At 45.5% G+C, this 14,149-nt stretch overlaps 1 protein-coding gene across 2 annotated transcripts in view; it reads left to right on the plus strand.

Annotated features, from left to right (window-relative positions):
* Nucleotides 1–14,149, plus strand: part of DYNC2H1 (dynein cytoplasmic 2 heavy chain 1) — a 324,085-nt gene that overhangs the window by 45,134 nt on the left and 264,802 nt on the right. For both annotated transcript variants that reach the window (XM_039221130.1, XM_039221131.1), the window contains exons 27-34: nucleotides 975–1,107; nucleotides 1,195–1,312; nucleotides 3,330–3,442; nucleotides 5,162–5,281; nucleotides 8,325–8,475; nucleotides 10,325–10,530; nucleotides 11,606–11,788; nucleotides 12,378–12,560. In XM_039221130.1, coding sequence (XP_039077061.1) covers nucleotides 975–1,107; nucleotides 1,195–1,312; nucleotides 3,330–3,442; nucleotides 5,162–5,281; nucleotides 8,325–8,475; nucleotides 10,325–10,530; nucleotides 11,606–11,788; nucleotides 12,378–12,560 — 1,207 coding nt within the window. The remainder of the gene's footprint in view (nucleotides 1–974; nucleotides 1,108–1,194; nucleotides 1,313–3,329; nucleotides 3,443–5,161; nucleotides 5,282–8,324; nucleotides 8,476–10,324; nucleotides 10,531–11,605; nucleotides 11,789–12,377; nucleotides 12,561–14,149) is intronic.

The following is a 14,149-nucleotide window of genomic DNA, read 5'->3' on the forward strand; positions in this document are numbered from 1 at the left end:
GGGAGTTCTAGTGTTAGTTTCCTGAGGGACCTCCACACTGTTTTCCAGAGGGACTGCACCAGTTTACATTCCCACCAACAGTGGAGGAGGGTGCCCGTTTCTCCACATCCTCGCCAGCATCTAGAGTCCTCTGATTTGCTCATTTTAGCCACTCTGCCTGGCGTGAGGTGGTATCTCAGTGTGGTTTTGATGTGTATTTCCCTGATGAGGAGGGACGCTGAGCATCGTTTCATGTGTCTGTTAGCCATCTGGATGTCCTCCTTGGAGAAGTGTCTGTTCATATCTTCTGCCCATTTCTTCACTGGGTTGTTTGTTTTTCGGGTGTGGAGTTTGGTGAGTTCCTTATAGATTCTGGATGTTAACCCTTTATCTGATATGTCGTTTGCAACTATCTTTTCCCATTCCGTTGGTTGCCTATTAGTTTTGTGGGTTGTTCCTTTGCCGTGCAGAAGCTTTTAATCTTGATGAGGTCCCAGTCGTTTATTTTTGCTCTTGATTCCCTTGCTTTTGGGGATGTGTCAAGTAAGAAGTTGCTGAGGTGGAGGTCAAGGAGGTTGTTTCCTGCTTTCTTCTCTAGGGTGTTGATAATTTCCTGTCTCACGTTCAGGTCACTGGACCCTTATCTTGATGAGATAGGGCTAAATATTTGTTTAGTGAATGAGTGAAATAAGAGAATTTGCAATATGGTAGGGAAAAATGGTAATGGGCACGTGGTGAGCTCAGTTGGTGGAGTGTGAGTCGTGAGTTCGAGCTCCACATTGGATGTAGATTCCTTATGGAAGAAAATATATTTAAAGATGGTAATGGGCCATTACTAATTTTTAGCATTATTTCTTAGAAGAAACATAGTGATATTTTGCTTTTATAATAGTGTTACCTCTAGTTTTTTTTCAGCAGGTAACAAATGTCTCAATATTTATCTTTCAGCCAAAAACTGTTAAAATAGAGGTAAAAATAACTTTTTTCTTCTGTAGATCAATAATGACTGACATCAAGAAAGACAATAGAGTCACAACGTTAACTACTCACGCAGGAATCAGAAATTCACTGCTGACGATACTTGATCAGCTTCAAAGATGTCAGAAATCATTAAATGAATTTTTGGAGGCATGTTCTTTAAAAATATTTATATAACAAATTATAAAATACTCTATGAGTTTTCCAAAAAGATAAGCTATTCTTTGTTTTTATTAGGAAAAACGCTCAGCATTTCCAAGGTTTTATTTCATCGGGGATGATGACCTGTTGGAGATTCTGGGCCAGTCTACTAGCCCGTCCGTGATTCAGTCTCATCTTAGAAAGCTGTTCGCTGGTAAGAGTCCGCATTTCTTCAGCAGGTACTCACTGCGTTTCAGTTACCTGCCAGGCAGAGTATTAGGCTCTGAGGTAACCTCTTGAATTAATGCATGTCATACATTCAGGAGGAATTTATATTTTGGTGGGACAGACAGCCTAGTCAGTCGACACATGGACAGCACTGGCCATGGTGGACACACGTATGTGCTGTTGTGACTCGTCTGTGGAGCCTGTTAGCTCACTTCTAGGGCACCCTGAACTGATATGTAGGGATGGACCCGAAGAACGCATCGGCCAGGACCCGTCTGAAGAACTGTGTGAGGGTGGAAGAAAACTGCTATGCGGAGGCCTAGGAGTGACAGGGAACGGCCTCTGCATGGTGGAGTTGAAGGTTCCCTGCATGCCGTCCGGGTGGAGGCACTCGAGGGCAGTTACTGAGAGCAGAAGGTCTGGGACAGAGGTGTGCTGTGCGGGTGATAGTTAGGCTGTGGAGCAGGTGAGGTGACCTGGTGATCGGCGTGTGGTGATGGTGCCTGGGGATCAGTGATCAGGCCAAATTTGGTTCGTAGACAGATATTTCCTTTCCTTTTCCTTTTCCTTTTCTTTTCTTCTCCTTTTCTTTTCTTTTTCCTTTTCTTTTCTTTTTATTATTTTAAATGTTTATTTACTTTTTATAATGTCTTATTTATTTTTGAGATCAAGAGAGACAGAGCATGAGTGGGGGAGGGACAGAGAGAGAGAGAGACAGAATCTGAAGCAGCTCCAGGCTCTAAGCTGTCAGCACAGAGCCCAACACAGGGCTTGAACTCACAGACTGCAAGATCATGACCTGAGCCGACATCAGACACTTAGCCAACTGAGCCACCCAAGCACCCGTTAATGTTTAATTAGTTTTTGAGTTGTGGCAGAGGATCTGAAACAGGCTCCAGGCTCCATGCTGACAGCACAGAGCCTGACGCAGGGCTTGAACCCATGAACTGCGAGATCACGACCTGAGCCGAAGTCGGACGCCCAACTAACTAAGCCCCTCAGGCACCCTCACAACCACATAGTTTTCAAGTTTAAAAGAGAGATTAGTCCGAATGTAGCCACGCCTGTTGTGGTCTAGAGCCACTTTCAAGCTGCAGGTGCAGAGCAGAGAAGTTGCCACTGAGAGCATAGAGCTGTGAAAACCTCACATGTTTAGTTCCTCTGCTTCACAGCAGCATATACTAACCTGTGTATGTGTGAAGCCTTCAGTCCTTTATCTCAGCTGTGATTTGGGCTGTGGGAGGCCTGGAGAGAGCACTTGGCATCCGCAGGCTCACGTTCAAACTCTGCCTCCACTCTCTCCATTTCGGTTCCTACTTTAAATTGAGTGTTTTTCCTAAGATCAAAATTAGGTAATGTATTTAAACTGTTTTTGTATACCGTAAAATAAAGTACAAATCTGGGGAAAGGGAAGTCCCATTTGCCCTCTCCCTTTCTTCTTTTGTCTCTCAGTGTATTTTTTTTTAACTGTTCATTTATATAGTTTTGAGAGAGCATGCGTGTGTGTGAGGCAGGGAGGGACAAAGAGAGAGAGAGAGAGTCTCAAGCGGGTTCTGCACTATCAGCACAGAGCTTGATGCACGGCTCGAACTTGCAAACTGTGAGATCATGACCTGAGCTGAAACCAAGAGTCATATGCTTAACTGACTGAGCCACCAGGTGCCCTGTCAGTCTGTGTTCTTAAGTACTCATTTGTGTCTGGTCTGTTATTGCTCACCAGAGTGCTTTTGAGATCCCTGCAACTACATTTTGTTCCTTTTCATTGTGGAGTAATTTTCCATTGTTTGAGCATGTCAGCCATTAATTCACCTGTTTGTGGGCATTTGGGTTGTTGTCACTTTTTGGTTAGGAAAAGCTTTTCTGTTATATGGAGGAACTAATATAATTGTAATACGTAATGCATATTATGAGGTATATATTATACATTCTGTGGTAACAGTGTATCTTGTTTAATAATTATACCTTTAATCTTGTTGCCTTTCCATTGTTCTTGTTTATTATAGGTATTAACAGTGTGTGCTTTGATGAAGAATCAAAACATATAACTGCAATGAAATCTTTAGAAGGGGAAGTTGTACCTTTTAAAAACAAAGTTCTGATCTCAAACAATGTAGAGGTAAGTAATTCTTTTTCAAGTGTGAAAATAAAAAGAATGAACGGTATGAACTTTGTATCAAAAATAAATTAGTTGATCTGTAGGGCTGACTTAGTCGAATGTAGGCCTTTTAGGAAACTCCTCTTGTATCTTAAAAAATAATGCGGCACTTGAGTGGCTCAGTTGGCTAAGTGTCTGACTCTTGACTTTGGCTCGCGTGATGATCTTATCGAGCCTCATGTCAGGCTCTGCTCTGACAAGATACTAATATGAGTTCAACTTATTAGCTATGTGACTTGGAATCACAGCTTTCCTGTCTATCAAATACTCATTTTACTATCTGTTGCAAAGATGGTTGAAAATTACATGAGGTAGCCGGCTTTACACCATATAGTGTTGGGAACGTAAGTATGCAACAGGTACTTGTATAAGATGATTTGTTTCAAAGGTGGAATGAAAATTTCTTACTGACTCTCACACTCCGAAAATGTGTTGTACGAGATGATTGTTTTATGAGACGATTTTTTAAAAGATGATTTAGGTGAACAAGTAAGCTTGAAACGAATGCATTTATGGGACAACTGTTGATCCAGTGGTCCTGGAGGACTGGACGTGAGCTGTCCAGGACGCCTGACAGGTGTGCAGTCAAAGCCAGACGGTGTTCGATGGCATCACATTGAACCGTAATCTTCACGTTCCAGAGTAATCTTCAAACTAGCAGTTGGGCCCCATGCCTTACCTCGCACCTAACTCTACAGTTCAGCGAAATGCCTAGTCCTGGTTAGGGCTCAGCATTTTATTGGATGTCAATTACAGAAATGAGGTGATTGAAAGCACACTTTTCTAAAGTAGCTCCCATGTTTGTGTTTGGTAAAGAGGTTTGTTTCTGTTGTTTGCCTTCCTTCCCTTCCCTCCTTCCTTCTTTCCTTCGAGTTTATTTTTTTTTTTGTGAGAGTGAGAGAAAGAGCCCAAGCAGGGAAGGGACAGAGGTGGGTGGATAGAGAGAATCCCAAGTAGGCTCTGTGCCGTCAGCACAGAGCCTGACGTGGTCTCAAACCCATGACCTGTGAGATCATGACCTGAGTTGAAATCAAGAGTCGGACGCTTAACTGACTGAACTCCCAGGCGCCCCTGTTGTTTGCCCTTCTTGTAGTTGGGAACAGATGCACAGAGAGAGGAGGAGCTTCAGTGTGAGCAGCTGGCCAGAGCGGTTCTGTCAGCAGAGAAAGCGTGGGTTCTGGATGCCCTGGCCCAGGGTGGGTGGGGCGGGTAGGGGCAGAGCAAGTGTCCGGGCCGTGTGCTCCGAGGTCCTCATGCCTCAGCTTCTAGAAATCCTGGCCTGGGTTGAGGGGTGGGGGGAGCGGAGCAGGTGTCCAGGCCTTGTGCTCAGACGTTCTCGTGCCTGAGCTTCTGGATGCCTGGCTGGGACTGACGATAATGAAATGAAGGGGTTACTTTGCTTGTATTATATTCGTTTGTAGAGGTGATGATAGGTACAGCTAACTATACTTTCATGGGTTTTCATACTTAACCCTTATCCTAACAGGTGAAAAAATTATTTTCTTCAAATTATTTCAGTCCTTTATTAATAAAATAAATAGGTCCCGTAATACAGTTTTGGGAGAGTGATGGTCAATAAGAAATTATAGCCCTGCTTCCTGAAATCAGTGAACAGCATCTGTCAACAGAGTGTGTATTTGTTTCATGACTTGTGTATATCATTTTAAATTTTATTTTCAGACCTGGTTAAATGATTTAGCCTTGGAAATGAAGCAGACCTTGAAACAGTTGTTGGTAGAATGTGTCACTGCTGGACGAAGTTCTCAAGGTGCTATTGACCCATCGTTGTTCCCTTCACAGGTAAGGGGCTTCTGTCTGGAAGGGAGGGAGGCCCGATGTGTCGGTATACCACCTGACGCTGAGGCCAGGCCTGTCGGACCACAGGCATCTCTTTGTCCGGCAGTTACACTGACCGGTTGCTTCGCTTCTGAGTCTTCGTTTCTTTAGCTGTCAGGCGTGACGGAAGTGCGGCACGGGCTTAGCTCAGATGTGTTCAGGCAGAAGGCGTGCCAAGGGCACAGCGGCTCAGGCCAGTGGGGAATGACTTGAGGCAGTCGGTCTCGTGGGAGTTTTCTGGTCCTAGAAGATGAGTCCATCGAGGATGGAGAGGCGCAGGCCTACAACACTGTCCCTGCCGCTCCCGCGGGGTCACCCGAGAGCTTGGAGCAGGAAGAGGTCGGCGGGTGTCGGTGCAGGCCGGGAACACGGCCGTGGCGCTGGCATGCGGGCCGGGAAGCACGGCGCTAGTTTGCACCAGCTCACCGGTCGTGGGAACTCCTACCTGGAGCACCAGCTGTCGGCCTGCATCATGCAAGACGTGTTCCAAGGCTCGCCCAGGCGTGGCGGTGAGAGCCGTGCTTAGGGTTTGCCTGCTGGCTGCCGGGGGCTCGGCCTTCCCAGACCTAGTTCTCAGGGACTGTGAGGGCTGGGCCTTGAGGTGCTCTCTGATTCCCCACAGGAAAGACTGCCCTGCTCAGTGTTCCATGCTTTCCACAGAAAAACGTGTAGTCGCTCTTGGCACATGTTTTATGTTCTTTTAAAGCAGGAGACATGAAATAGGAAGCTTCAGGCATTGTAGATTCTTAGCCATTTTACCTTTCGTGTCATTTGTATTTTACAGCATTTTGAGGGACACTAAAATATGCTTTAAAAATTCTTGTTAAGTTTGTAGAGAAAATTAAGAGTAATCATCAACAAGTAATGATGGCATTGCAAAGTCGGAGGTGAGCTGCTTTATTACTTCTGCAAATGTTCCCTATTCCTGTCATCTTCCAGGAATGATTTAAGTGAACCTAGCCTAAAAGACAAAATATGAAAAAACCCACAGAAGTAAGGATTGTCTAGCGATTGGCTGGGGGGCATGACAGTTGTGGGAGGAGGTGTGCGGGGAGAGACAGGAAAGGAGAGGCAGCTGTGAGATCAGAGCCCGCAGCTGACCTTGGGGCTCTCACGCAGCCAGGCGACAATGTGGAAGGCACACCCTGTGAGCAGTTGATTCTCCATACAAACAGGGACACGTACAAGTAGGAATGGTTCCTTTCCAGCCCAAACCGAGAATTCTAGTGTCTTAGCTGTTAATGCCAAGAAAAATTGGTCTCAAGAGCATTTATGTAGGGGAGTGAGTGGTGCACCTGCTGCCTGAGTATCTGGTTCAACCTGCTATATATACTCTTCATTCACGTCTCTTACGGCAGTTTTGTAAGGACCTCAGATCATGTGGAGAAGGAACTTTCTTGCCTGGGAAAGAGACAGTGTGCGGAGTGGCAAAAATCTGACAGACCTTGGGTTTTTGACTTTTTGTCAACATACTCTGAGTGACGCATCTAGGCATGCACTTAAGAGGCTATCATGATAGGTCCATTGCCAATTTACATTGGAGATTAAATTGTACACTGTTGGCCAAGTACAGTTGGTGGCTGTTAGACTTCGGGTGATTAATAATGGTAGTGCCCGTCCAGATATCCCGATGGTAGCATACTCCAGGATTAGGATTAGCCGGGACTGTATTTTGACTCCCATTTTGTTGCCTCTCACGGAAATTGTATAGCAGACTGCTAAAAATTGAGATTATTGATGTGCATTTATAATGCAGAAATTCAGCAGTAGTGTCGGAAAGCAAATTCACATATGTGAGTCTTAGTTTGGCAGTAGCAAGTGAACATTTTCCTATGGAAATTAAAAGCAAAGTCTGTTCTAAAAAACCAGATTTGGATCTGCTTAAATGCTTTGTACACCTGATCAAGGAAGCTGATGAGTTTGTCCTACAAATCTGGGGGGTTTATTTTGCCCCAGACAGAATTGTTCTTCCTTTGGAGAATGATATTTAATGCTCCTTGCACAATTACATCTATACAGTGTTTGATGAAATGATATGAATACAAGTAACACACAGCCTCATCTGTGCTAAGTAAAATGTGCACTTGGATAACTGAATGACTTAATCTGATAAGTAGAAGCATTTGATGGTATTCATCTGCGTGCTGAGAAGTATATACCTGAAAAGCACTGTTCTGTAGTAACCGGTGAGCAGTCTTAGTATTTTCATGTGGTCATGTTTCATGTCTTTAGTTTATAAGAGGATACTGGCTTTCTGTGTTCATGTAAGAACTGTACCAAACATTTAACTATAAGGTGCCAAAGGTTAGTGTTTAAAAGTAGAACTGTTTACCTACTTTCTGTTTATGGGTATTAGTCTGAAAGATTACAACAACTTATTTTAAGATAAAATTAGAATTTTGAGGAGCTCCTGGGTGGCTCATTGGATCAAATGTCCAACTCTTGATTTAGGCCCAGGTCATGATCTCATCGTTTGTGATTTCGAGCCCTGTTTCAGGCTCTGTGCTGACAGTGTGGAGCCTCCTTGGGATTCTCTCTCTCTTTCTCTCAAAGTTAATAATTAATACATTAATTAAAACAATTAGAATTTGGAAATTTTAGACTTTAGTAGTATACTGGGATTATTCTGGACTGCTAGTATATTACCATTTTACTAGATAGAATGCAGCATACACTGATACCCTTGCATCCTTGCAAGGAAGCCATTTATAATGGGGAGAGTGCAGAGAAGAAAGGACAGACCTCGTAGGGTACAGTGAGCTTGGTGGGTTGGAGGACAGAAGCCAGGTGCGCAGCGGGGGGCCATAGGAGGCAGGTTGGTGGTGAGCTGGGGCAGCGGCATACCTGCTTTCTTGCGGCCGTGTGGTTCTGCGTTGTCTCAGGTGCCAGTAACACATCCCAGTAGGCCTGGTGCAACCAGAAATCCAGAAAAGTGTCTTTCCTTATGTTCATGAAATATTTCTAAGTAAGTTATCTTTTAAAAATATTTTTTCTCCTTATCCATTAGATACTCTGTTTGGCAGAGCAGATTAAGTTCACTGAAGATGTAGAAAATGCTATCCAAGATCATAGTCTTCATCAGATTGAAACCCAGCTGGTGACTAAGTTAGAGCACTATACTAGCATCGATACGAGTTTGGAGGATCCAGGGAACACTGGTATGAAAATTGTTCCATGTTTTGCCTACTTTTCGGTTGTTTGAACTTTTTTTTTGTTATTCAATCTTATCTGTTGTGTTTTTGACTGTATCAGACAATGATCTATTTCAGAGGTTAGTTTGGGAATAAGAATATACAGGGGCGCCTGGGTGGCTTAGTCGGTTAAGCGTCTGACTTTTCGCTTAGGTCATGATCTCGCGGTCCGTGGGTTCGAGCCCCGCGTCGGACTCTGTGCTGACTGCCAGCTCAGAGCCTGGAGCCTCTTTCGGTCTGTGACTCCCTCTCTCTCTGACCCTCCCCTGCTCGCTCTGTCTCTCTCTCTCTCCTAGAAATAAATAAAACATTAATAAAAAAAAAAAAAGGAATAAGAATATACATACTTTTATGTCGTACTTAGAATTGGTCATAGTTTAAATGATTGTGGAAACCTTACCCCTGTACAGGTGTCCTTACCCTCCTCTATTTGTGTAGTAGCTGTCCTGTGTATTACATCTGCATGCACTGGAACCTCTGAGTTACGGTACAGTTTTTGCATTTAACTGTTGAACGTGCCTTAAAGGACAGGAGAAGCGTGTCCCTTGCTTTCAGCTGGGTGTCCCCGCCGCTCCGGCTCTGCCTGCGCCCCGGGGCTCCCTGGAGGACGTCCTGGGCATTTCTTCCAGCGTGGGGTTATGGGCTGAAGTCTCTCTCCTACAGCTTCCTTCATCTGGGAGTGCTTTTTTTCACCCTTGCTCTTGTAGTGAATTGGATTGTTTTCATTCTTTGCACGTTGAATGATGTGGGATGATACCCTGGACACTTTGAACCTTGTGTTATGAATGTCCAGGTCTTGTTTAAGTCCCTGGGACAGTGCTGATATTTTATGTTAGCAGTTAGTAGGTCTTGTTGGATTCAGGCTGCACGTGCCAGGCAGCCTTCTGTGGTTTGTGGTTCTGATGCCACTTCTCTTTTCAGAGTCTCTGAGTCATGTGTGCGATCGTCAGGTCACTGTGCTGTGCTCCTGCAACGGTCACAACTTGGTAAACCAACTCGGCTTCCGCCGTGGTCTTTGCAGCACTGTTGAGATGGCTTTCATGGATGCGCACTCTAGCGGCCAGCTCTCTGAGTGTCTGGTTCTGTGGCTAGGATGCGGTCTGCATTGCCTGGGGCGGCGGAGAGCCCAGGAGTCATAAATGAGTTCCTAGGGTCCCTTTCCCCATCCCTCCATCTCCGTGCTCTTCACAGGACTATGTAGTTTTCTGGCTCCTATTCTGGCCAGAAAGCCAGCATTTCCTGTGCTCTGACCTGCTCACTTTCTGTGACTGTGTCTGTGTCCTGAGGCAGTTGATGGCAGAAGAGAGAGAGGAGAGCACCTGGGGTTCTTCCTGGTCTCCAGGGATCCCAGGTTCAGTGATTTCAGAGGCAGGTTCCCTTCCTTCAGGGTGTAGGCCCCTCACCCTTCGTCCTCAGCCCGTCTGCGCTGCTGGCTGCATTGCTTCCAGAGAGAGCACAGGAAAAGCACAAACCCGCCACTGGTTTGGTGACACATGGTCTTGCTCCTAAATAGCAGCCGAGTGCCTGTTGCCCATGTTTTATACTTGTGGTCAGAGGGGGAAGCCGGCTGGAGTGTGCTAACTTCGTGTGTCAGGAGCCGCAGCCCTCTCTCACTCAATTTTGATGCCTTATCTTCACAGGAAAATTCTTATTTCTTACTGGTGGATTTGACATTTGTTTCACTTGTTATATTCCTATATCATTCAATTGTGTCATGAAATTACCATTTAAATTCCTTTTAAAAATCTGTGTACATATGTACTAAGAACAGACATCACAGGCTAACGTTTTCTTCAAATAATTTACTTGTGTACAGAATCTGGCATTTTGGAGCTTAAACTTAAAGCACTAATTCTTGATATCATTCATAACATTGATGTGGTAAAGCAGTTAAACCAAGTTCAAGTTCATACAACTGAAGACTGGGTCTGGAAAAAACAAGTCAGATTTTATATGAAAAGTGATCACACTTGTTATGTTCAAATGGTGGATTCTGAACTTCAGTATACTTACGAGTACCAGGTATGTACTTGTGGCAAGAGTGTTTTATTTTTTCAGTTAAAAATTACTTATTTTAACAGAAATTTGCTGTTGTATGAAAGAATTTTATTTTAGTCATAACTTGTAAGAATATTTTTTGTGTGACTGTTTTCTGTTTCATCATAACTAAGAAGAGCTATGTTGGAGAAATATTTACAGAAAAGCTAAGTAGTGGTGAGGCTGCACTGCATTTCGACAGCAGCTGGGCTCTCCCTTTAACCCGGGGAGGATGGAACACCGACCCCCCAGAAGCCGCCCGGCCGGGCCCCCTCCCACGATGCCATGGGTAGCACCATCTCAGCCACGCCAGAGCATGCTAGCTGAAGGCCATCAGTATGTGTGACGAAAGAGTGTCCAGACACACAGCCTAGCTCACGGACTGTGTTCTCAACACCGCAGCTGCGTGCGCTCCGCCGTTTCCCATCTCGAGTCTGACTTCAGAACCTGGGGACAGTTAGCTTAATGAGGATATGTCAGGGGGGCTGCCGGAGTGTGTTTGCAGACCGCAAACTGTCTACCTCAGTTACAGAGAAGCTCTGCAAACTGCAACTGGAATTGGAATCTGTTTTCCCTAAAACTTAGGAGAAATTTCGAGACCTATTTGAGCTAAAATTATTAATTTCATATAGCATTTTTCAGAATAATTACATTTGAGTCTCTAAAATGGTTCTAACTTATGAAGATCATAAGATTCAGGGAAATAATTGATGTGAATTGTAAAATACAAAATAGGATGATTACGGTATCCTATAGTTTTGGATTTTTTTGCCTTAGTACTAGGTCTTTGTGCCATTAACAAGAACCAGAGAGACTAGAAAACCTAACTGTATATTAAGTGCGGATGGGGTAGATCCCATGCTTGAGAATAATTAAGTTTAATTTTTAACTTTGTGCGCTTTAAAACGCTTCTTTCACTAAAAAAATTTTTGGTTATTTTTCTATGTTAACAACTTTAACTTTTTTGTTGCCCCGTTAGCTTTTTAACTAGTCCCACAGCTCCAAGTTTGTAATGTTGAGCAAAGTGTGAACATTCACTCTTTCCATCTCCCTCGAGCAGGGCAATGCTCCCAAGCTGGTTTACACGCCGCTGACGGACAAGTGCTACCTGACTCTGACGCAGGCCATGAAGATGGGCCTGGGGGGAAACCCGTACGGGCCGGCGGGGACCGGGAAGACTGAGTCGGTGAAGGCCTTGGGTGGACTGCTAGGGAGACAAGTGTTAGTTTTTAATTGTGACGAGGTACAAGAAGCCATTCTCTAACTAGACAATAGTGTGTTAGTTAGGAGTTTGGATTCCTTAGTTTTCATGTCCTTACGTATGGAATACTCTATTCTAAAATCATTGTACTTTTGAGTGACTTGAAAACAGAATTAGTTTTATTTGAAAAGTAACGAGGAGAGAGGTGGTGAATAACGTAGTCTGAGAACTTTTCTAGAGAGAAGTATTGCAAATAATCTTAAATACAGAATGAAGATTTGAGGGCACAGAAATGCTTCTTAAAGTACGGAGAATAGTGAATAGAAAAGGTAAACAGATTCATTTTGAAATTACCATTTTTAAAACATTTCATGTAGGACTTAGGTTTTAACAGAAAGAAAAACGAAGAATCCTGTGCGTGTTTAGTTCTGTCCTTCTAATGACACTGTCACAGGATTTTCTTTGTTTACTCTTTGAAACCACCCAGGAAAGTGTAGCTATTGAGTCTGTGCTAAGAGAAGAGCAAGATGGATGAAAAGATGACCTGGTCAGTGAATGACCAAGTATTCAACTATTTTCAGAGATGCTAATTTTTTTTTTAATGGATGTAATCTTTGCTGTTATTTTTTAGGGCATCGACGTGAAGTCAATGGGACGAATTTTTGTTGGTTTGGTCAAGTGCGGGGCCTGGGGTTGCTTTGATGAGTTCAATAGACTGGAAGAGTCTGTTCTGTCGGCAGTGTCCACGCAAATCCAAACGATCCAGGACGCTCTGAAGAATCACAGAGCTGTGTGCGAGCTGCTCGGCAAGGAGGTACGGCGTGTGCTGGGAGTTCGAGTATTCTGTAAGCCTTGGCCTTACTCACACTGCGGCAGAGAATTGGTCTTCATTTCTCCTGGCAAACCTGCTTCTGACCTGTATGTTAAATGTTCTTGCCCGTGAATGGTCCGAGGTTTCTCCCCCTGTTGTTGCACCTGACTGTTCACCTTCAGACTGAGTGCTGAGTGCTCACAGGAGTGCCTGCTCACATTTGCTGGGTGCTCACCCCGTGGTGCCGCTGCGCTTAGTGCTCTCGCGTTCGGTCTCACCTGATGCTCATGACCCTTCCACATAGGGACTGTTGTTTTCTTTCTACTTTACAGATGGGGAAGGCAGGGCTTGGTGAGCCAGGAGTAAGTGGTGAGGCTGGGAATTGAACTCTGGTCTAATTCTGAAGCATATATTTTTAATCACTATTTTTTTTAAATTTTTTTTAATGTTTGTTTATTTTTGAGAATGACCGAGTGTGAGCAGGGGAGGGACAGACAGAGAAGGAGACACAGAATCAGAAGCAGGCTCCAAACTCTGAGCTTTCAGCACAGAACCTGACATAAAGGAGAGGGGGCAAGATGGCGGAGAAGTAAGGAGCTCCGTACTTGCACTCGCGCCCATACGTCACATGGAAAAGATCTGAAGCCACTGGAAACCTTACAAAACCTGAGAGATTGGGAGAAAAAAGACGCAGAATCCACTGAGAGAGCCTTCTAACGTGAGTGCGAACCGGGGAAGATAAAATCGGGCCGGGATCGGAGACTCCAGGGTCGGAGGCGATCCCCCTCTACCCTCTACGGGGAGCGAGAGAGGAAAAGGAGAGAGTCCGAAACAGAAAAACCTCCGCTCGGGGGGGAAACCTCCGCTCGGTGCATAGAAAGACCGTACTTGCCAAATACCTGCACGCCAGGTCCCCTCGCGCCAACTGGTCCGGGGGTGCTGAGCGCACAGACTGCATCTTTGTGCTGCTCCTGGAGGCTGGACTTCAGAGCAGCGGTGCGCCTGCCGCCATTGTAGCTCCCGGGCGGCTTGGGCCCCTGGAAGGGCCGCGGGGACACCGGGTGTCTGCGCTACTGGCTGCCTGGGGCTCTGGAGGGAAGGCAAAGAGCTGAAAACTGGGAGATTTGCCTGTGAGTTCGTGTTTTGGGTGACGAGCCATAGAGGGACCGGGTTTTCCTCACTCCAGCGGGCTCGGCGCCCCCGGCAGGCAAGCCCCGCGCATGCGCGCCAGCCCGACCCAGAGAAGGAAGCAGAGATTCGGACTCCGCCCCCGGAGCTCGGCAGGGGGCCTGGAATTGCCCGAGGAGGATGCCTGGGAAGCTGTGTCTAAGGCAATTTCAGCGGGGCGCGTGGACTGGGATTTGGAGACTGGGACTGGCCTGGGCTGAAGAGTGCAACCAACTTTGGCTGCGCCCCCGGTACGGGGGGTTTATACGCCCAAAAAAGCGAGGTGCAGCGCTTGGTTCAAGAAGGGACTGGAGCACCGTCACTCTCCTCCCCACAACCGCCGAGGCAGAGCTCCCGCTGAGGCACTGGATCCCGCCACGCCCATCCCTGCCTGAGAGCTGCCCGCCTCCCTTTTTTTTTTTTTT

Source organism: Hyaena hyaena, unplaced genomic scaffold (assembly GCF_003009895.1).
Source record: "Hyaena hyaena isolate Hyena2069 unplaced genomic scaffold, ASM300989v1 scaffold_947, whole genome shotgun sequence".
Taxonomy (NCBI): Eukaryota; Metazoa; Chordata; class Mammalia; order Carnivora; family Hyaenidae; genus Hyaena; species Hyaena hyaena.